Source organism: Semicossyphus pulcher, unplaced genomic scaffold, assembly GCF_022749685.1.
Source record: "Semicossyphus pulcher isolate SPU_LCO1_2020_fin unplaced genomic scaffold, fSemPul1.0.p SCAF_13, whole genome shotgun sequence".
In the NCBI taxonomy this organism is placed as follows: Eukaryota; Metazoa; Chordata; class Actinopteri; order Labriformes; family Labridae; genus Semicossyphus; species Semicossyphus pulcher.
In genome coordinates this window covers 10,783,199-10,806,902 of record NW_027211637.1, presented here as the reverse complement: position 1 = coordinate 10,806,902, position 23,704 = coordinate 10,783,199, and the positions used below count along the sequence as shown (strand labels likewise).

The 23,704-nt window shown below is 39.8% G+C and overlaps 1 protein-coding gene across 1 annotated transcript in view; it reads right to left on the bottom strand.

Moving 5' to 3' along the window:
* The window catches only part of cfap74 (cilia and flagella associated protein 74), an 86,894-nt gene that overhangs the window by 28,409 nt on the left and 34,781 nt on the right, over positions 1-23,704 (bottom strand). The window contains exons 21-22 of the mRNA XM_069659417.1: positions 18,491-18,619; positions 2,502-2,589 (exon numbers count right to left, since the gene is read on the bottom strand). Of these exons, the coding sequence (XP_069515518.1) occupies positions 2,502-2,589; positions 18,491-18,619 (217 nt within the window). The remainder of the gene's footprint in view (positions 1-2,501; positions 2,590-18,490; positions 18,620-23,704) is intronic.

Genomic DNA, 23,704 nt, shown 5'->3' with positions numbered 1-23,704 from the left:
GCCAGCTTGTAAACTGTTGCTTTTTGCAAATATTCACCGGTATCCAAGCGGTAACCTACTTCTCCAAAGGACTGCACTGTTTGTAGATCACTTTGTCGAGATCATGGCCTCCTGCACCAGTGCTGAGCACCCACAAGTGGTGCTCCACACTTCTCCTGTGGAAGATGCTGTTTCTGAGCTTTCTCTCCCTGCTGTGGTTGCTGTCAGCAGTGAACTGGTTGAGGATCTCAACCCACTGAGGAGCTGTACTGGAGCACACCTGGACCAGCAACAGCTGCTGACACTCTGTCTCCACATGAGTGCAGTCACTGTAGAGACCCTGAGGAAAGTCCCTGGTGTCTCTGTTGATGAAGACCTCCATCCTCCTTCCTGTGACACTTGGGAAGCTGCTATGCTTCTCCGGTGCAGCATCATGGAAAGGTTTGGGACATTATACAAGGTGAGGAAGCTGCTTGTGAGCAAAGACCCAGCATTGCTGATCTTCGTCCCACAACAAATAATCGATGCCATTCAAATGTACAAGGACGAGTTTTTAGATGTGTGGGCCCAAGATGTCCTGTAATGAGGAAAGCATGCTGTTCTCTCTGACAACATTATGGAGGAGTTGTAACAGGAGCATGGTCTGGATTAGATGCAGTAAGCTCTTCTGAAGGCTTTCCCAAAGATAACGGATGAGGACGTCCTGAAGAACAGGAAGCATCTCAGCAAGCCTCGTCTGTCCAACCAGGAACATCACAGCGAGCCACGTCTGTCCAACCAGCATGTTGTGTCGCTGGACTTTGATGCTGATTCTAATGGGGAGGTGAAAACTGCTTCTGATAAAAATCAAATCAAAACCAAAATCTCATGACAGACAGAGCTTTGGTGAAGGAATCCACCATCAAAAGTGTCCTGGTGAAGCTTTTTAAAGCTAAGAACCTCTGCATACCGCAGAACCAAAGGAGCCAGGCCTTTGAAGACGAGATGGTGGTGCACAGCTACATGTTGCTGAGGAAGGAGGCAAAGAAATATGACAAGAACAGGATCTTCCTGAGAAATCTTTAATGCCTCAAAGACCCAAAACAAGAACTTACATTGAGCCGGGAACTGTGTCAGCTAATTAAAGCCTGGCTTTGCAGGCTTTGCCGGCCACCCGGCTGAGTAGAAAGGACTCAGGTTGCCTTGTTGGCCTGCAGCCTCATATAGCAACAGAGATCATGAACCATCTAAAGCATACTGTGAGCTTTGCTGCCGATGCTGAGCCTGGAGATGAGACTCCATATAATGTGAACATCCCCATCAAAAGAGAGCAAAGAGAGCCAGAAATAGAGCTGACCCAGCTGGAGCTGCATCTACAGGAGCAGCAAGCAGCAGCCAGAGAGAAGGTTGCCTCTGCAGTAGGGTTGCAGCACGAAAGTGGTGTTAATATTAACCGCGCCTTAAACATCATGCTTATTTAATTGTGAGGGCTCTGCTACACTGGTTTATTCTGCTCTCACTCTCAAACAAGGGGCCGGAACATTATTTTTAGAGAAACCTGCCCCTAAAAAAACAAGCCACGGCCTTAGAAGACCAATACCTGCCCCTGTATCGGGTTCAAGCCACGCCCCTTAACACGGCACGCCCCCATGACAAGCATAAGCCACGCCCCATTCAAAACAGCGTCAAGCCACCCCCCTAAAAACAAGGCTACGGCTCATGACAGATTTACCCACGCCCCTAAATACCAGGCCCCGCACCATGACATGAAAAAGCCAGGCCCTTTTCACAAAACATTCAAGCAATGTCCCGTGACATATATAAACATCACAAAACAGAGCCACATCCCCAAAAAACAGGCCACGCCCCCGTGACATGTATCAGCCATGCCCCATTTTTTGGATTAATGTTTCAACCAGGAGAGTTTTATGTCCATCAAAGTTGATGGACAGTTCAGGTCCAAAAGTGCTGTAACAGTTAGCCATCTTACCTCATTTATGCTGCAAATGGACCAGACTTTCACTTTAGGGAACCAAAGCCACCTGAGATATACTGTATCTCTTCTCACTTTTCCTAAGTGTAGATGTACAGTTATTTCTTATGTATGCGATTGTATCCATGTTTTATGAGTTTATGTTTACATATCTGTTACATTCCATAAATGACGGCACAAATTGTTATACAGAGCATGACATTGAGTTGGGTAAAATGTATACAAAAACAAATAAATAAACAAATAAAACGTTATGTTCCATGGAATAAAAATAATTCTTATTTTTAGCTTCATGATAAATTTTCTGTTAAAAAATATGGGATAACCTTCATACTTGTCTTATTAGCACCCATGGAGTAACTAGGCCTTGGGGGGGGGAGATAATTTTAGCTTGCTATCAACAAAATAGGTTACAACCTTTAGTGGCTCTGCTTCTGTTAGAGAGAAAGTAGGACACAAGCCCTGTACAGCATGATAAGATAACTGTTTTCAGGATCCCAGTTTACTGTAAAATAGACTGTATGTATGCAGTGTATAATAAAATTCAAACCTGTCCAGCAACTTGCACTGTCATTGGGACCTCAAGGACTCCTGTATCTCTGTCATAAAACTTCTGGGCATCCTCTGTAAGGGAGCATCTATGAGCAAAAAAGGCAGATGAAGTGTGAGAACACAGAATATTTATTGGCTCTGTGTGATCAAAAAGTTTCATATTTACATTTTGTTCATCAACAGAGAAAAGCAAAGAAAACCATTAGGGTTTGCTGATAATAACACACAACTTAAACAGCTGATTTTAAGGGTTGTTACATTTTGTTTAGTAGATTCAGCCGCAAACAGTCATAAGCCACAAGCCACTGTCAAGCTTTCGAAGGATGATAAAGATTCAGACCCTAAAGAGCCATTACTTCACTTTAACTCACGACTGAAAAATCAGCTCACTAGAGACAGCAGCAGCAAAGATGTAGAGCGCGCCTCCACACTACTGTAGGTTGTAGCTATGGTGATGGAAGACGTAAGTATGATTCAAAGAGGCCCTGCAGTCACAGGCTTATGTAAAACTCCATTCCCTTAATATAACATACACTGTATCAATTTATGTATAGTTAATTATCATGTAAACAGTGGTCAAATGTCAAATGCAGTTTTGTGGCTCAGATCCACCCCCACCTCTCACTTTCTCCTTCTATCAACAAGCTTTTCTTTTCTCCTTGCTATTACATGTTGTTTCTTCCTCTGTTTTTTTTTCTCCTATGAACTTTCTTCTCTGTCTTTCCCTCTTTACAGTCTTAATGATGTATGAAGGCTTGAGAGCTAATGCTTTATTAATGCTGTCAGTGGTTTTAAGGCTCTCCAGATGTCATTGTTTTTTCATAGTGCTGAAAGCAAGCCTTGCTTTCGATCAAATCTGTCAGCCTCAGGTTTGAGGACAGGTTTTGTATTTCCCAGGCTTTATTGCTGGCAGGCAGCTGGTGAAAATATAGTGTTTTACAACAACCCAATTTATGACTCAAATCAAAAAAGTACAGTTCCTCACACATCAAAATTAAATCAATGCATTTACAAAGGGGGAAAGACAAAAAGGTTGTCTTCCCCCCATAGCCTATACAATGAGCACAGAGGGTGCACTCTTGTTCTGATTGCAAATAGAATCACTGCTGGAGAGTCACTCTTAAATTAGCTTGGCTTGGCAGAGTGGAAAGGCTCAGTGGGATGTCGCCAGGCCCATATGCTAGGGAAAATTTTGTGGATGGATAGGGTTTAAATTTGTCACTGTCCTGCATAAATTAAATTCTGTGTTTTTCTTCTTTGCAGCCAGATTAACCACAGCCTTATCCAAAAGTATTTCTCCTCCATACTCTTTAATAATACTTCTTCTGACATCAGTAGACAACACTGTGAAACTAAAAATAGTTGTTCTGAATTTGTGTTACTGCTAAGAGAGCTGCAGTGCATATCTCTAGAGCATTTAATCTACAACTACAGAAATAACTGAGTAAAACGAAGAAAGACAAGATATGATAAAACAAGGATAAACTATATAAGCGCTGGGCTGAAACACTCAAGAGGCGCTACTCAAGTTTAAGTTTTTTAAAATTATGCTCACATTTTCCTGATAGGAGCAAATGTAACATTCCTCTTCAATATTGACTTGTGTTTGGATTTCCCTTCACCATTGAAAAAGTGAGTATAAAAAGGATTACAAAACAGATCGTTTAGGGATTTTGCACTATGAGGAAATGGCTGGGCATATAAAAAACACAAACTAGTAAATTATTGTTAAAGTAATCTTAAAAATCATCTTCACTTAAGAGGTTATTGTGTTTGGTTCTTACTCTTACAACTCTAAGCATCATTAAAGTTTCTGATTCTGGGTTATGGTTAGCAGAACCACCAGTAAAAGTACTGTGTAAGCTGTTTGCTATAATCTGTAGAAAATCATCTTTCTAATCTCTCTTTTATAAGATGGACCTCACGAAATGGGATACTTTGACTTACTCTACAGATAATTAAGAAATATATTTTTCTTCTCTTCAAAATTTGTAAGATTGCAATTTTCTACATGCCAAATGACCCTTGGAGCTGAATTTTTCAAATCTAAAGCACGTCTTTCTGTACCCTTAGGTAAAGTTTAAATCCAAAAAGTCAGACCCAAGTGAACTAGGTCATGTAGTCTAGTAGGAAGATAGGGTCTCCATGCACCCTAAGTTTTTTGTAATCCTCATAGTGTCTAGTAAACAAATGTTGATGTTTCCAAATCAAAATATTGTCCCAAGGGTCCGTTTGGCAGCCATTTTTGCAGTCATCTAGGATTTCTGACAAAATTAATTGGCATGAGGAATTGATTGAGAGTGTTATTATCATGATTTTGAACAAATTTGGTGTATTAAAACTTGAAAAATATGAAAAAAGTGGGTATTGATATATATACAGAGATGATTTGACTGAATAGTTGGCAACAAATTTGGGTCTCTGTTATGATGCACGGCATGTGCTGTGAAAACGTCACTGGGGGCAGCCAGCAAATGCCGCGGCTTGTGTTGCTCGTGATAAATTACAGGAAGTTAGATTAGTGTACATTAGTGTCCGTTTACACGGACAAACGCATGATTACAGATTCGTTCATTTAAAAACAAACATAACGCACTGAAACTCTGTCTATTTTCTCTCCTCTCCGTTTTGTGATGGGGCCCGTAGCCGGGCCGCTGATATAGCAGCGGAGGACAGTATACCCTGGTAGTAAAGCTGTTGATAAGCTAGCCGCACTAATGAAGCTAATTTAACACTAACTCTTGATAAAGCTTCATTAAACGGCTTCATTAAACATCACAACATGGAGAGAAATGACGGAAAGTATTTCTGTCCGTCACATTGTGTTTAAATTAACATATATTTGTGTGTTTAGTTGAAATTCGGTCGGACAGACACTGGAGTGTAACATAACGTTATGGAGTTTTTGAATATTTTATGCCATTGGTCAGAGACAGCCTAAAGTGACAGAGATGATGACAGAGATGATGACAGTGATGATGACAGTGATGATGACAGAGATGATGACAGAGATGATGACAGGGATGGTGACAGAGATGATGACATAGATGATGACAGTAATGATGACATAGATGCTGACATAGATGATGACAGTCATACTGACAGTGATGATGACAGAAATGACGTAGATGATGCCAGTCATGATGACAGAGATGATGACATAGATGATGACAGTCATACTGACAGTGATGATGACAGAAATGACGTAGATGATGCCAGTCATGATGATAGAGATGATGACAGTGATGGTGACAACAGTGATGATGACAGAAATGACAGAGATTATGACAGTGATGATGACAGAAATTATGACAGTGATGATGACATAGAACAGATGATGACAGTGATGATAACAGAGATGATGACAGTGATGACAGAGATGATGGCAGTGATCATGACACAATTACACAGAATGGGGTCAGTTATCTCCGTATGATGTCTAGTTCAAAAGTTATGTAGATTTTCAATTTTCGTCAGAAATCCAAGCTGCAAAATGGCTGCGGAACAGACCCTTGGGCCAATATTTCGAGTTGGGAACATCAAAATTTGTTTACTAGACACCTTGAGGATTACAAAAAACTAAGTTCGAAAAATATATCCACGGAGTGCATGGGGACCAAAGACTGTATAAAAAGATGGACGACATGACAGATCCCTAAAAGTGAAGCCAAAACATTTCGGGCGCCCCCTACTGGCTGCAGTATAGGTCATAAAGCCCGCCTCCTCCATGGTAACAGGTGGGACATGGGTCAAACTATAAAATCAAAAAACACGCCCAATAGATTTTTCTCAAACATGGTTTCTGTCATTATAGCTAGTCATTATGATGCTGATTTACCTCCAAGTGTTCATTTTTATGACAAGTTTATTTTTAATTAGTTATTTGATGTCAAAAATGTCAAAATGATGAGTGACAGCTCTGTTGACAAATTCGGCTCCTGCAGGCAATCAGTTCCGGGTGAGCAGAGCAGAGGACGATCCGCGTGTGGAGACGTAACTAAAACAATCACTACAGTCATTGAAGTTTCCATACCTGTGAACGATAACCTCAGACCAACACAGAGAAGCTATACTGCAGACAGTTGTCCCCTTAACAGTGGTTTATTGACATCAAAAGAAAGGTATAACTACAGTATAGAAAATATTTTATATGTAATCAACTTACTGTTCATTTATTTATTTCTCATTATTCTTAGATGCCCGCTGGCCTGAGAACAGTGTAGTCATTAGCAACCTAGTAAAGACATGATAGATTTCTAGTATTAAACCTCAAAGTATGTCAAATTGTCTTAAAAACTAGTAGTGAACAAAAGTGATCAATACAAACCATCCATGCAACCAAAGTCATAATGTATGCAGATGTTACTCGATTTCCTTCAATGCCAAATAATGCTTTGCTGTAACCACGATTGTTTTGTAAATAACTAAGTGGTGTTGGGGTGTAAACCAGCAAAACAAGTTAATCTGTATGGATGAAACAAAAACCTGGCTCTGGAGTGGGATAACTTTCTGGAAGAAAGCCACAAAGCTAATCACAGCATAGTGGTGCTGGCCAAAATACAGGTAAACTAGAGTGATTAGGCTGCACTCAAATTGTGAAAAAAAAAAAAAAGTAACCTCCTATTTCTGGCATTTCTGACGAAATGCAGAAACACATACAATTATTTCACACTCATATGACGTATTAACTTAACACACATTGTTTCAGTCCAATGCATGACAGTTAAAGCGTTTCTTTGACATACATGTTGTTTAAGCAATTTAAATAAGTCAGTTTTGAAGGTTGGAGAAACAATTGACCACTCAGAGCTCTGTTGGCGGGATGAATAGAGGAGACATAGCTATTTACAGCCATCATAAAAGGGGACAGGAAAATAGATTAAACTAATCAGGCTGTTAAAGTTTAACTTAAAAACAAAAATTGCACTCTTAAATCTCTCTACCAAACAGAAATGAGCTTAAATGAAACACAGTGTCATGGAGTTAAAAGAAGTCACAATTCAGTCTCTTCACTTATCAGGATTTATTCTATCTGAATGCAAGAGCACCATTCCTCTTAGATTTAATTATATTTGCATTTGTTTTTTTTGCCTAATATCATATTTCATTTAAAGCTTCTTATTTAAAGCATGTTTCTAATAATCTGTTTTAACTGTGTAAAGCACTTTGAATTGCTCTATGAAGGAATGGTGCTTTATAAATAAACTTGCTCTGCCTTGCCTTAGATGAACAGGATCAAAATCATGTGAACCATTAGCCTTGATATTGTAAAGAAAGGATTATTTAGTGTAGGGAACAATGCTCTGTATATGCAAATGAAACGTGGGTTGGATGACAAATAAAGCGGGGGAAGGCAGGAAGAGAGGGATGAGGCAAAGGAAAGATGGTAAAGGATGTGGGCAGGTCGAGCACAATCCTTTAGAGCAGGAAGCACGAATGTGAAGAATGTGCTCACCCTCTCCCAAAAGCCAGAGGAGGGAAGGCAAGAGGCAGACACCTGTGTAAAGAATGAAAGCTATGAGTCATTTAAGAATTCCGATTAAACCATGTATGGGGGGGTGGGGTTTGGAAATGATGTCACAGGCTCTGGCTGAAATGTGTATGCATGTGTACTGTATATCACATTCACATTTAACAACAACAGATGTCAGATGAGATTGTACACGATTGACTTTAATTCATAAACTTATTTACTGTCTGAAAGAAACCTGAAACAGTCTTGTGGTTCAACGTCCGCATTTCTGACATGGAAAAAGTAAGAGCTGTGACCAGCACCTTTAGCCAAGTAGGGGTGTCCCTGCCACCAGTGAGAAACAGAGACAGCTGACTCAAGCCAATTCATCAGCATTGACAGCAATGGTTATACCAATATGGCTTACCGACACCGATACTTATCGATACTCTTATCAGCACTACTCGCCATAGTTGGTGCAAAAAACACTACATGTCACATTCAACCTTTCACACACACATTCACACACTGATGGCAGAAGCTACTATGCACATTCATAGAGAGCAATTTGGGGTTTAGTGTCTTGCCCAAGGACACTTCCACATGTAGATTGTAGCAGTCAGGGATAAACCCCCAACCTCCCAATTAAGAGACAACTGAGCCACAGCCGCCCACACATGCCCTCTTACATAATGCAGATCACAACAAGGTTCAAAGAGATGTGAAATTATTTTCTACATACAGCCTGTCTTAGATGGAGATTTTAAATAATCCTGTATTTCTCATAAAATAGGAATACCCTTAGTCCTCCATATAAAATCTGAAAACAGCATGCCACTAGTTACGTGCCTCTAGATTTTGAAAATCTTAGGAGCATTTTAGGAGCTGTTGCAAGGTCACCACACTTTTCTTCACATCTCACATGTCATTGCCTGAATCTACATAGTTTTTCTGTTCAAATGCCATTGAAAACTTTTTTTCTTGATACTGTACTTTTCTGTACCCAATACTGAGATTTAGAGCATTTTCCTGTCATTTCCTAGCATATGAAATTGACAAGGAGTCACCTTCACTCAATACAAAGTCAATAGAGAGCTGTGAATTGCTTTCCCCTCCTGTGTGGGCATTACCTAATAATACTGTATTCCCTTGTCATTCATCATACTAAAATGTCAAAACCCCCAAAATTGGTGACAGAATAATTGTCACACAAAACAAAACAAAAATTATCCAAAGAAGGATGAGGATCAGTTTGTTATACGTTGTTTTACAGATAGTCTTTAAAGTCTCATATTGATATATCCTTGGTGTTTATATACTGTATGTCTAAACATTTCTGTAATGTGTTACAAAAGAAAACGTTTTATGTGATTTTCTACACCTTTTCTGATGGCCTTTTTCTGTTCATACCACGCAAGGTCAGATATTGCTGCAAGCACTGCAAACACTGTGATAGTCTAAGCACAGATAAATTCGTAAGGCGGACTGGGAACAGATTTTGATGAAAGGATACTGTAAATATTTGAGCCTAAATCCATCAGATTAAAAGCATTTAGTACATGATTTTTTGTAGAGGATAGCAGACAGTCAAAGTGGTAAGTTGAGTAATATAATAGTATTAACTACTACAATAAAGAAACAATCGCCTTAATGTTTCTTTCAGAAACTTCTTTGTTAAAGGAGTCAATTATTTATTTTTAGCACAAAATATGGCGAAATTGAGCATTACATGTTCAACAAAACAAGCTACATTTTCAGCTTATACCATGACGGCCACCCTGAGTCCCCTGCGTCTGTTTGCCTGTTTGCACATCCTAAAAATAAACGCTACGCGTACCTAAGATGCATTATGAACATTAATGGGGCGGTGTAGAGTCAGAAGGGAAGTGACAGGATCAACACAGCAGCAAGACCAACAATTGAAGAAAGTTTTGAAGACAAGCTGATAGACCAAGTCAGCAATTATGCCCATCTGTACGACGTGTCATTTCCACTGCACAGCAACAAACATGGCTGTCAAAATAAATTGACATGGAAACCTGCAAAACTAAATGGAAACAATTCTGGGACCGTTACGTTTGTTTCTTCAACATTTTCCTCCGTGCACAGAGTAGGGACTGTGCCGATGGTGTGTTCTGTCCACCGAACACACAAAAGCTGTCACTTTCTCTGTGTGTGTGCGTTTCTCAGACCCTGATCGTGATAGGAACATGAGGGGTAGCGTGCAAGGGAACATGTCCAGTAGTTAATCAATCGTGGATGATGATCTTGCACAGATAAAAAAAATTAAACATGGTCGCCAAATATACTTGGGCGGCAGTTAATATACCTGGGCGTCCTGCCCAGTAATAGTCTGTGTATGGGAAACACTGACCTTTGTCTACCCGGATAGCTACGGAAGCGCATTCTCCAAAGAAAAAAAATAATTTAGCAATCAGTAATCAATAATTTTCTCATAATTACGAAATTCTGGAAAGGGCCACTGCAGCCAGCTTGAATGCATTTCAAATGTATTAATTTATATCCAAGAAGGAAACCGAGGAAGGAAATAAAAGCAATTTAACTCTGATAGTGGTGAGAAAGGCTAAAAACATGTTGCCTCGACTTGTGTCTCATATAAACAGCTCCAATGCTGGCCTACTCCTTCCTGGAATTAGCCAGCAAGAGCAGCTCATTCAGAAAACAAACTCATCCGTGTCATGCATAACTGCCCAGACCTTCTTGTGGTGAATGTGTGCCCATATGTGCATTGATTAAGCTTCAGACAGACCCGTTCTAATTTAGCCCCTGCTCCTGCTTACTTACTCAACTTCACAATAAACTGGTAAGGCGTGCCCCCTCCCCATCCAGCTCATCATCTGCATATGACAGAATTGAGCTCAGTCAGGATGATAGCGCAGCTCTGTGCAGCAGAGAGAGAAAGTGGGGATGGCTCATCTCCTCAATCAGACACAAAATAAGAGCAAAGAGCACATGCAGAGAAACTTTATGGTAGTGTTATGTTATGGTTATGCAAATTAAGGTGTTATTATCCATAGTGTTATTATCCATTCTTTGTGAATTCGTATTAACAGAGACATGAGATACTGATCTGGTAATTACAAGAAAAAGTTCTTAGATCTACAAAGATCTTGTATTATGAGATAAGGGGTCCAATTTATTTTCTTTGGTGAATGCAGTGCATTTTCCGCAGATAGCAGCCACACTGCTGTTCCAATTACTCTCACTGACCCACTCACTCGCTAGTTTACCGTTAGCCTGCACACTGCAGCTCCACCACAACAGCTATGCTATTAAACACAACTGCTAACTAAACCTGCATTCCAATTAACAGTTAAAAGTTTGGCTACACTGTCTTACCATCTCAAAGACAGCTCAACTGCAGCCGGCCCCTTCTCTTGGCCCAAGACTAACACAGTCTATCTAGCGGCCAGCTAGGGGCACCATGGCTTACCTTCAGCAAAAATGAATCAGCTCAGGAAGAATTCTATGATCATATAATATTTTTTCCTCACCCTTCAGTGCTTGGAAAAGAGTCCCAGATTGTTGAAAAGGTCTCATCAATAGTAATTTAGACACTGCTCCAGCTCTCATAACACCTTATTCTGTTTGCACTGTGGTGTAAACAGAGCTGTACACACCAAAAAAGACTGACTAAATCCTGGTAAGTCTCCATAGAGTTTATAGAAAACAGAATCCAAATGCATTTTCACAATATTGGACCCTTATTTCTTAAAATTAGGTTGTGTTGGGAAGTTACATTAAGTTGAGACAACAGATATGTATAATTGTTTGAATATTGACAACCCCTCTTGCAAAATGTCGGGCTACATGATGAAGTGAAATAGAATTTAGTTTATCAGGCAACTAACCGACTTTAACATGGCAAATTCAGTTGACATAACTGATAAAACTGATCTACATAAAAGATCCAAGTTGTAAAAAAAATAACGTATCCCTTGTGCATCACTAGAGGACATTTTGGTCCTCTCTTTTTTTTTTTTTTTTTTTTAAATTATTTTCGACTGTGTTAATGCATATGGCATGGCAATGGAAGTATTTTTTTTGCTAATTTTAAAATTAAAAAAACACTTTTTTTTTGTGGGCCTATATTATAGTGTGTGCATCAAGTAGTACCTTAGAGGTCCTTTCGGACCAAAATGTCCCCATTGAAACCCATTAAAACAATTAAAATTTTTTGATCCCACTGCCATTAGAACGTATGAAATAAATGATGCAATCCACTATCTTAGGACTTCATTTTGAAGCATTCCCCTCAAAATTATAAAAAACATAAAAAAACATGAATACAACAAAAATGGTGTGGGTGTGTTGCTATGGATGTCACAGATTGGTGTGTATGTGTATATAGAGAAATTAGTGATGCATTTTTATTTTTTGTGCAGTGTAAGATTTTTAAAATGTAATCACACTCTGAAATTAGAGCAAAAATGGCCCTTTGAAATCCATAAAAACGTCATTTTTTTTATCCCACTGCCATTAGAACATAAAATGATGCAATCCACTGTCTTAGGACTTAATTTTGAAGCAATCCCTTCAAATTTGTAATTTTTTTTTTGTTTCCACCAAATGGTGCCCTTTTACCACATATAGCCTATAGGGACAAATACATGCAATTTCATGGTTTGCTCCAAGGGCCCTGCTGCTGTATTTTGGAGAACTGCAGGCCAATGGATGAAATATGCAATTTAAATTATGTTTTTCTGTTCATATGGATGTAAGAGTGTGTGTGTGTAAGTGAGACCAAATGAGTTGAGAGTCGTTCTAATGGCTTTTGTTTTTCTTTGGCTTTGTTTCATGTGTCCTTCAAGTACAGAGATAAAACATGAGTTTGACTTTGATATAGGGTTAAAATTCTGAAAATGAATGAATATTTGGTGGTTATGATCAGGACTGATGTTGGTTAAAAAAATGAACTCAGTTAAAGTGGAAGATAATTTTAATATATTATATTTTTATGGCTTCTAAGACCAGTCCTCGTTAATGATGCACAAGGAACAGCAGTGTTGTCAATGAGAGCACAGCGAACTGGATCTAGTGTTTAAGGTTATGTAAGCAGAATCAGGGACAGCCTATAAGCAGTGTCAGAGGGTAGATGCTTAGAGGGAAAAGAGGAGTTTGAGAATAACAGATAGAGGCAGAATAGATGGGGAAGAGGAGGAGGACAGATATAGAGGACTGAAAAGACTGCAAGAACCAAAGAGAGAGAGAGAAGTATAGTTAAGCACAGAGGTGAGAGGCCAAAGAAAATAGAAGTATGTGTTAGAGAGTGGGAGTAGACAGCACAAAAGTGAAAGAGAGACAGAAAGCAAAAGTGTAAAATAGAGGGAGTCGTGTGGGGATTGTGGCTGTGGTTGTGTTTGTGCTTGTGAATAGTGCACCATCTTAGCAGCAGTACGAGTAATGCTGTACTCTAATCCTGGTATTAAAACCTCTGCTGATTCACTAAAGCAGATTACTGACATTTTCCCACTTTCCCTTTCTGCCCTCTAGCTGAACGATGACCAATGCATGCCCCTAACTATAGTCATGTTTGATGAAAATGCTCTCTTGTTATTATTTTTCTTTCCATCAATATTCGCCCAGCTATCAGTACACAAAGCTGCTGGATTGTGAAGGGGGGAAAAGGAGGTAGAATACTCAGAAGAATACTCAGCCCACGCTGCGATTTTACATACTGCACGCCTCCCATATTTGCCCTGGGGTCCCCTGTATGCTCTCCTGGCATTCAAGCTGCATTTCAACTCCTGCCTTGCCATCTAAATATAGAGCTTGTATTGTTGTAGGAAAAATTACGAAGTCCTTCAGAACCATTAGAAACCATTACCATTACGCTAAAAGTGCAGGTAGCTGAAGCATCTCTTTTATACCTGCTGGATGTTGATTCGCTACAGACTGTTGCCATTTGAACCATTGCAAAATTCCACAGCTTGCTTTTAACAAAAAGGGGAAAAAAAGCTATCACATAAACTATCCTAGCTATAGAGTTTATAACAGTTGTCTCTAGTCAATTATGTCCTTTTACGAAATATTGGATTGTAAGTTGGAGAGATGGATTCTGTTTTTAGTTACCTCAGTTACCTCTAAGCTTAAGTGAATATTGCGCCTGTTACCTGAAAGGAAAAACTCTGTGTCTTTTCATAATTTGTGGCTACTTGCTTTTTTTTGCCGCTATGTATCTTGGTTATGATAAAATAATATTTATTAAAGAAATCATTGAGATTGGGGAGCACATCCTTTCCTTACAACATTGCAGCAACAAAGTTAACCAGGCTTGAAGGCACATAGTTGAAAGTTGGTGTGACTATGGTGTAAAATTGAGTCAACCAAAGCACTGTAAAATGCACAACTGTACAACTCCGCTGACATATCACTTAGCCTATAAACAAGGCACTGACCACACTATCAGATAACAAAAAGTAGTGCTTATTATCCTAATTACGGAAATAATGTATTCTTTTTTTATCACTTCCTCCAACTAAATTTAATAAAAACTAAATGTTTCGGGGAATACACATTAAACTATTTTTCTAAACACCATTACCATTATGAAATAATGAAATACGATAAATAACAAAAACTTTTTTTTTTTAGTTCAATAGTCTATTGAAGGGGCATTGGTTTAGCTCAGTTGTTAGAGCAGGCGCCTTATATACAGAGGAGACAGTCGTCGACGCACTTATCGCAGGTTTGACTCCCTGTCTGTCGATCATTTGGTGCATGTCAGCCCCCACTCTCTCCTCCCAACATTTCCTATCTCTCTCCAGCTGTCCTATAAATAAAGGCAAAAGCAGAAAAAATAATCTATAATCTAAAAAGTCTATATTGAAGCCAACTATAAATCAGGTCTTTGAGACAGTCTTCAGTCTCGTTCAGGCTAGCGCCATACTGGGAATTCGGAGACAGTTAAACTCTGAAGAGTAGAGTCCACAGTTTCTGGAATTTGACTGTCACCCTCAGCAGTAGCGCAATTTAGTGTTATGAGGGTATCCTCTGAGTCCTGAAGAGTATCCAAACCCACTTGTTTCGCAGTGACTTCTCCAGCTGATACAACCAGAAGTTGGCCTGCGCCACGTCATTTCAGGCCCCACACTCACGCATGACAGGGGACCTGTATGTGACAGTATCTCTCCAGGCACATTTCTGGGTCGGACTGGGATCTGGGCTGGGTCTCTGGCCAAGACTCTCTGTCCAAGCTCAAAGGTTCTCAACTTCCTTTGTAGCTGACTTGGAGAACAGTGATTTCTCCTGAAGATGTTTGCAAATGTCAGTCGGTTTCAGTAAATCCAAGCGTGACCTTAAATTTCTTCCCATGAACAACATTGCAGGTGTCTGTCCTGTTGTAACATTTAGATTGCAACAGCACTTCTTCCTTTCTACTTGTCTTCATGGACTGTTTGAATGTTTGAACAAAATGTTCTGCCAGTCCACCATTGTCACTCACCAGTTGTAGAGGTATGCCTATGTGAGTGAAAAGCATTCGCAGAAGGTTCACTGCCTTAGAAGCAGACCACGACAAGAAACATGTGATCCAAAGATCACAGTGAGCGAGGGCAAGCTCAGTTGTGGTAGAGGTAGCTTGCTGCAGTACATCTGGTAGCTACCAGAAGCTGGAACTGCTAGTAGCAAGTGATCTGCCGCGACCTGCCTGTGGCACAGGAACTGCCTGTAGCCACCGTGACCTGCAGGGACCTGTCAGAGCTGCAGTGGTAATTCTGGTGGCTGCCGGACTATTATTAGTTCTATTATTAGTTCTGATAACTACCAGAACTAATGATAATTAGTTTTATAATTGGTAATAGTTATAAAGCTGTTTGCGCTGCACTAGCTTTGTTCAGGAGAGCAACCCAGACCTGCCCGAACTGCCACTGACTATTATTAGTTCTATAATTAGTTACATATTTAGTTATATTATTATTAATAGTAATATTAGCTGATGGGGAAGCTCTGGGGGGCTGCAGCGCTGTAACGAGGAGCTGAAACTGACAGATTGTCATTGTAGTGGGGTCGTACCAACTTGCTGTTGTTTAGGGGGGCTGGCAGTGATTTCCTGCTGTTTATGGGATGTGATCCTGGAGCTGCCAAGTGTGTGGACACTCCAGAGGCAGCAGCCATAGCAAGATAAGCTGTTGCTGCAACTGCCGGTCAAGATGGGCTGCCTCTCCCTCACTGCTGTTTGTGAGGGCTTCCAATGACTTGTCTGCAACACCATCTACAAAGACAGAAGCTGCAGTGGGCAAATTGACAGTGTGTGCCTGACAGATGTAATAAACATTATTCAACAGACCTGGCACCAAGAGGGGGCGTGGTGGGGCTTTGCCCCCTCAGATGTATTTTCTGCCCCCTCAGTTTAAGTTATGTAGCCTACACTAAAAAAATATCAGAGATACAAGTGTCATAGACTTTGAGAAGCACCTTCTCTTAACCTTTCCTTCCTATTATAGTCCGTTCAGATTGAAGTCTGTCTGGTGATGTTAGAAGACAAGAAAACAGTCACCGCTACCTCTTACATGCCTGCTTCACCTCAGGTAGATTCCTGCTCGAGCCCTGCGCTAGCCAAAAACTCCAACCTGAGACCGACCCAAAGCTCTCAATCATGCACACTCACTCTGATGCAAGCTTTCTCTTACAAATGCAGAAACACCAGCACTCATGCTCACAGGCAACAAAGAGCTATATGTATTACAATCCTCAAACGTAGCTACCAGTGCCACCGACAATCGCGCCCACTGTATTATTACAGACTTTCCAGTGTACTGTATACATGCAGTAGAGAATATAGAATAAAATAAGTAAACATATACATTTACAGCCTACCTCACTTCGATGTTAAGCACACAGACATTAGTTAACATAAGATCCTGTCTGATACTGTCGGTGTGTCTGGAGATTTTAATGAAAAATGATGTGGCACTGTTATGCCTCGTAAGTAACAGCATCTCTCCCAATTTGGAAAGGAAAGTACTTATCGTTTCTGATGTTCTGGGATTGCTTCAACGGATATAAGTTCAATCCCAGCATCAGCATATGCCTTTATATAGCTGTGTGAATTCTGCGTGGGGGCACAATGGAGGAGATAACCTACATAAACAGGCCAGAGCACTGTCTATTTAAGAAGGCAGGCTGTAATCCTATGTGTAAATAGCAAGGCGCCTGCCTGCATGCACACCTGATTCATGTTAGGCCAAAAACTCAAAAAATCAAGGGACTTAATACAACCCCTTTGTACCCTGCGCCTTACTTTGCATCCAGATTGTGCTGCACTTAATTAACAAAAGGTAGTCCTATAAGCCCTAATAGACTTTGCACCATACCCTTTAGATTTTGCACTTTAGATTGCTTAAATAAGGCCAAAGATCGTATCATCTTTTTTTATATAAATAACCCAGGTACTGTTGGCTATTATTTGTGTTAGTTTTAGCGATTATCTCTCTGTGTTTAGAACTGCTCATATATTTTAAAATTTTGCATCTTCACCTACTTTTGGAGTGCCCTGATTTCTCAAACTTTGCAAGGACACTCATATTTATTTTACAGTTTTTATGGAGCCAAAATTAACCTGTTACCTGATTTGAGTATTCTTATGTTGTTGTTAATCTTTCAAATCAGTAATTTTTTTTAAAGCTACCACCAGATTGATTTATTCTACCTGAATATTCCTGAACATTGTTTTTAATGTACATGACACACAAACACGGAAAATCCATGGTAGAGAACTGCCTTCATCCAGTCAAAAAAAAAAAAGTCACCCACTGAACACCCATAGAACTAACCCAGCCCTAGCCCAAGACAATAGACTTCTCGGTTGAAAACAGCACGATACACCTAACTCTGATAGATGAAGATACTGATGGAAAATTGCAGAATTTCTTTATAGTATATTTTTGGTTAATAATTTACCTTTCCCCTTCATTTACTTTTTGTCATTAATGCTTACTGTTTACAGATCACATCAAGTAAATAGTTGAGTACAATGTAATGAACACTGTCTACTCCCAAGTTTACTTGAACCAGATTTTTTGCATGCTGTGTATCCAATCGTTACATGGTAAAATGGTAAATGGATTTTATATAGTGCTTTTCTAGTCTTCCGACCACTCAAAGTGTTTTTATACAACATGTCAGTCAGGATCTAACTCTTTACATTTAAACACATTCACACACCAATTGCTATGTTTTCGGGAGCAATTTGAGATTCTGTGTTTTGCTCATTTTTGACATGTAGACTGCAGGAGCTGGTGATTGAACCACCAAGAGACAACCCGCTTTTCCATTGAGCCACAGCCGCAGGTTTAGTTCAATGGGAAAACTGTAGGTTTGTCTTTTGTTGAAGCAGAAGGCTGGAAAGTTTCAAAACTGCAAGCCCAGCTCAATACATAAGTTTCCTTTGGAGTGAAACAGTTTGCACTTTCATGGAAGGTTGATAGAATCTTAACAAGCTTACAGTCTAAAATAAGATTATGAATGCTCCAGTGATTCCATTATCATTGCATCCTCTCTGTGTCCTTCCTTACCTTGGGAGGAACTTGAGTAGGGCATTAAAGCTTGATTGAGCCTGGATGAAGCATGTCTTTGGTAGGATCTCCATGTGTTTTCTCATTTCCGGGCACACCTCAAAGGTCAGCTTCAAAGCTGTGCTGGCTCTGTCATGCGGAAGATATGGTTTCATTAGCATAATGCTGACACACAAAGAGCATTCCCCAGAATGGGGATAATCAAGGACGATCTGAACTGCTTTTGAAAAATAATACACAAGCAATACTGAAGGGGAAAACTGAAGGAATAACTGATGTTACAGGTGCAGTTGGCAGTTCCATAGACTAGCATGCTGGATAATAGTTTTCGCATAGCCCTAGCCTAGGAATCACATAATAAAATACAATAAAATAAAATATAAAAAACAGGCTACCAGGGGCACGAGATTCTGGCAGTTACTGCTACTTGTGGGGAAAGCTGTCATGCTTTCATCATACTTGTACATTTAAAACATGGATAAGGTTGATAAGAAAGAGCTGCACAGTTTGGGAAGATAACACACCCACTTTGGTTAAATTAACCCTCTTGCTATTGATGATGGATAATTCTCCACTAAAATTATAAAATGTGCAAGGACAAGGTTTTATCAATTATTTATTCATAAAAATATCAATCATTTTATCTGCACATGAAACTGCAGCATGGTTAAGGATTGAGATAGGTAATCAACAAACAATGATTTCAATATGGTTTTATGGACTAAATCCCCATACACTACCCACATCTTACATATAACCTCTCTTTACAGATGGCACAAACCTTTTTCCTGCATTACATTGCTGTTTGACATGAATCCTGTGATGCTGAAGTGTTGATGGATATTGGGCTGGGCCAAAGAGAATGAAGAGATTTTCCGAAGCAAGCATATTGTATATTACGTTAAGGGTAATTGGATGAGGTATCGCAGAGCTACAATAACCTTGTAGATACAACAGAATAACTTTAATCAAATAGTGGCATGGTTATAAGTGGACACTTAGGCCAGAGTTATGTTTCCTTTTTAACCTTGCGTTCGCATACACAACTGTCTGCGTCATGAACGTAATTGTTTTACATACTTGTCTATGCACTACGCATGTTACTGGAGTATACTTCGAGAGGGCACACCAGAGAGCTCAGGCCTAATGCAACTACCGTATGGGCAGGATGTCAACAGGCATGGTGACACTCAAGGAGGTCTATTATAACTATTACGTTAACACTAGAACCACCATAGACGACGTCATTTGGCATTGTGATAGCAAAATTTTAATTATTCCGTCATTATGTGTGATACATTTACCTCCTGCCCTAACTTTTCCTAAATACATATTCTGCACATGCCTGCACTAGCACAATGATGTAATTACATTTAGAAAAACAGATAAATGTGTTTTGTTGTTTATTTTAGCCTGATAAGCGCACAGGGCATGGCTCGGACATCAAAACTAATTATGCATACAAGCACTTATTATAACTCACATAGATTTAGCACAATAGAAATCAATTATTGTAGGCGGTCTAATTATTTAGGAAAGGCTAAAAAATGCTTTATAAATTCAACTCAGGTGTCATGGAGATTATTCTGTGAGAAAATGGCAAGGATGAATGCCCAGGAGGCATTGGAAATGTTACAGAACATGGTCTTCGCGGACTCTGATGGAGGGTCAGACATTGAATTTGAAGTTGAAGAAGACTGTGGCGTGTCTGATTCTGAGCCAGAACTGGAGCTAGAACAGGAGCCTGAGTGTGACCCGGTCCCCTGTTGAGACAACCCGAGCTCCTCATTGCAAAAGGGCCCCAAACTGTGCTAACACCGAGACACACAGATACTTTTTCTATTTTGAAGAGAACGGAGAGGGCGTGAGATGGCAAACTGTTGGTGGTGGACAAAGTGCACACAGTGCACACAGTGCAGGTAGGCTGCGCATATGGTTCTCACTGAGACAGCAGGCCCGACCCGTCATATATTTAGTAAAAGCTATAAATGGTAAATAAGCGTGGCAAGCAATCCCAAAGTAAGTATTGTCATCGGTTTGGATATCGCTTATTGCCGCTGAACCTCATAAAGAGAGAGAAAGACAAAGAGATTGAGAGAGCGAGTGTGTGTAAGACAGAGAGAGATGTAGCACACCGGCGGGACAGTGGACTTTGGTTATTTCACAAACCTGAAAAAAGCGGGATTATTTTCGCTTTCATTTCTGATTATTTTATTTACCTAAATACAAATTCTGAAATTGATTATGAGGGATGGAGAGAATTGAGCTCTGTGCACAAAGAAGAGCGCAGGGGTAGAGCTTATTGTAGTTTTTTTGTTAGACAAATGCTTGGTGGTTCTAGTGTTAATTCTGATATCACAGCAGAAAAAAGGGACAGCTTCTGTTTGTTTGGTGAGTAGAACACACCGTCAACACTGTCCCAACTCCGTTTCTCCAACATTTTCCTCTGTGAACAGACGTAACAGTCCCGGACTTGTTTACATTTAGTTCTGAAGGTTTTCACGTCGACTTCTAAAATGTAACTTATCTGTCACCATCTATTTTGACAGGCATGTAAGTTCCTGTGCAGTGGCAATGGCACATTGTACAGATGTGGATAATTTGCTGACTTGGTCTATAAGCTTGCCTTCAAAACTTTCTACCATTGTTGTCCTTGCTGCTGTGTTGTCCCTGTGCATACTGCATCTTGCGTACCTGTAGTGTTAATTTTTGAGGATGTGCTGAAAAGACATGGTGAAGTTAATGTGAGCAGAGACACTCAAAGACTGTGTTTAGAAAGTGACATATTTAACATATTGTGCACAACTCGTGGCCATCATGCAAATGCTAAAACGTAGTTAAAAGCAAGTATATCTTAGCTTTACTGCTGTGTTTGTCATATTAATGATATATATAACAATTAAAACAAAAATATATGTTCCAGGTGCTATGCCCAGTGAATATCACAGTACAAGCTGCTTACCCCTCAGGAAGTCAGCAAGGAGAGGAGAGAAAATACATTTTTCTTGTGCGCCACCTACAAAAAAAAATTGCCATGTATGGACTGATTAATTCCAAGTCCATATCCCTTAGGTGACCCAGTTTCCAGGAGCTCCAACAGATGGTTGAGCCTGTGGCTGCAAGACTCAGTTATAGCTGAGGCTAAGTTGAGCCTTGTAATATAAATTGCTCTTCACCTTGGGAATTCTCCAACACCTGTAAGCAAGGCCTCTCTGAGAACATTTTCTTTGAGCTAATATATTGTCTTTCTAAGCTTAAAATTATTGGCTTTTAAAAGGATAGTGGGATGCACGTGCGGGACTACAGAACCATTGTACTGTTAAAAAACATAGTGCCAATGTAAAAGGCTGCCTGACAGCAAGGTTTGAGTAGTGAAAATATTTGAAAATATAGTGGACACCTACACTGTTGACACCTACAAAACACCTACACCTACAAAAATCTTATTTTTAAGAGGCTAAAACTCATTTAACTCCCAACCCCACGGCAGTAGATGGTTTTGCTTCTGTGTCAGGAATCCTGCTAGGTTCTCTGCAAAATGTAAGTGTTAATTGCTATCTATTTTGATTAATAAATACTATTGATAAGTAATTAATTCTACCCCTCTTTAAAAAGTCCGAACCATCCTTCTTAATGGGGCTAGGTTGTGTATGTCGACACCTTTTCCTCAAATTATTGTTTACTTTAGTCTTGGCTGAGGAGGCCCCAAAGCCAGATCCATAAAGAAATGTGTATCCCAGTTTGGTTTGGGAGACTCCCACAAAGAACAACTGCATCAGTCATTTCATACATTTCCTTTTGCCCGTAATTATTTTTGTATTGAATTAAATATGATAGGAGAACAATACCTAAATATATTTACATAGAGGAGGCAACATAAAACAACTAACTGTCTCCTGTTTCTGTAATTTTCCTAAAAAACTGTACATTTTGTCAGAACAATTTTGTGATTCACAAAATGATCATTGAGGTTTAGTGCTTTCTCAAAATGGCCAGGTGGCTGTACTGATTACTCCGCAAGTACTCCACAGCCCTCTGTTTATCAAAAATAAATCAAAAGAAGCCATCCCTTAGGCTAAACAACACATGATGCAGGTTGGACTTAGTAGGCATAAGAGAAAACAAAGACAGCACGCTGTATTAAGGAAGTGCCAGCAATTGCCAGTGAAGGAGGGATTCAAAATTCAGGCTGCGTGTTTGAAATATTAAAAAATAACACCTTATTTGTTAATTTTTTAAAACCCCTTGAAAATTAAATCAGTAGGACTGACTTTCAAATAACTGGTTCTCGGACAAGAGACACATGAAGTTTGGGTGACTGCGGCTCAGTGGAAGAGTCGGTTGTATCTCAATCAGAAGGTCGGAGGTTTGACCCCTGACGCTACAGTTACATGTCAAAGTGTCCTTGGGCAAGACACTGAACCCATTGAGACACTTGCAAATTGCTCCGAAAGGCATGGCTGCTGTGAGTGGTCAGAAGACTAGAAAAAAGAACTATATAAGTACAGTCCATTTACCATAAGTTATTTTTTGTGCTGTTGTCTTAAAAAAGGGAAGGACTTGTGGAATATCTTCTCATTTACCCAAAGGAAAATGTGACATATTTTATGATGAAAGCTGCTGCTCTGTTATTGTTTCCCCAAAAAGCCTGCCAAGCTATTTGCGTTCACATACGTAACTGACATTTTTTTACTTTAAGAGCTGCTGTTAACTCTGATTCTTTCTTCGTCATATTATTACGTGCTGGTATGCCAGCACACCAGATGGCAGTTGTCACAAATCCCCCACCCCCACACATGCACTCCCTACTGACATGACACAATGACGACTACAGGCTGCCCTCTGAGCATTCTTCACCTTGTGTATGCATCATGATACATCACATTTGTTTTTATCAAGGATTTACTTTTGTTCTGTAGTAAGGTATGAGCCAAAGAGTATTGTGGGAATGGTTGCTTACTGCTTGTCCCCTTACATAATCCTTTTACAACAGTAATCATCTCAAACAGATCTATATTTTATTATGCATATATTTACTCTACATATTTGTTGAATATCTCTTTATGGCACTTGACCCTGAGCATAGCAAGTCAGAACATTTTTACATTGAGCCCGCTGAAGAGTAAGCCAGCCCTGTCAATTTTAAGGGATTTCTGTGAGCCGTTCAACTATGAAAATACCTGTGGGTACCCACTAGGTTGGGGCTGAGACTGA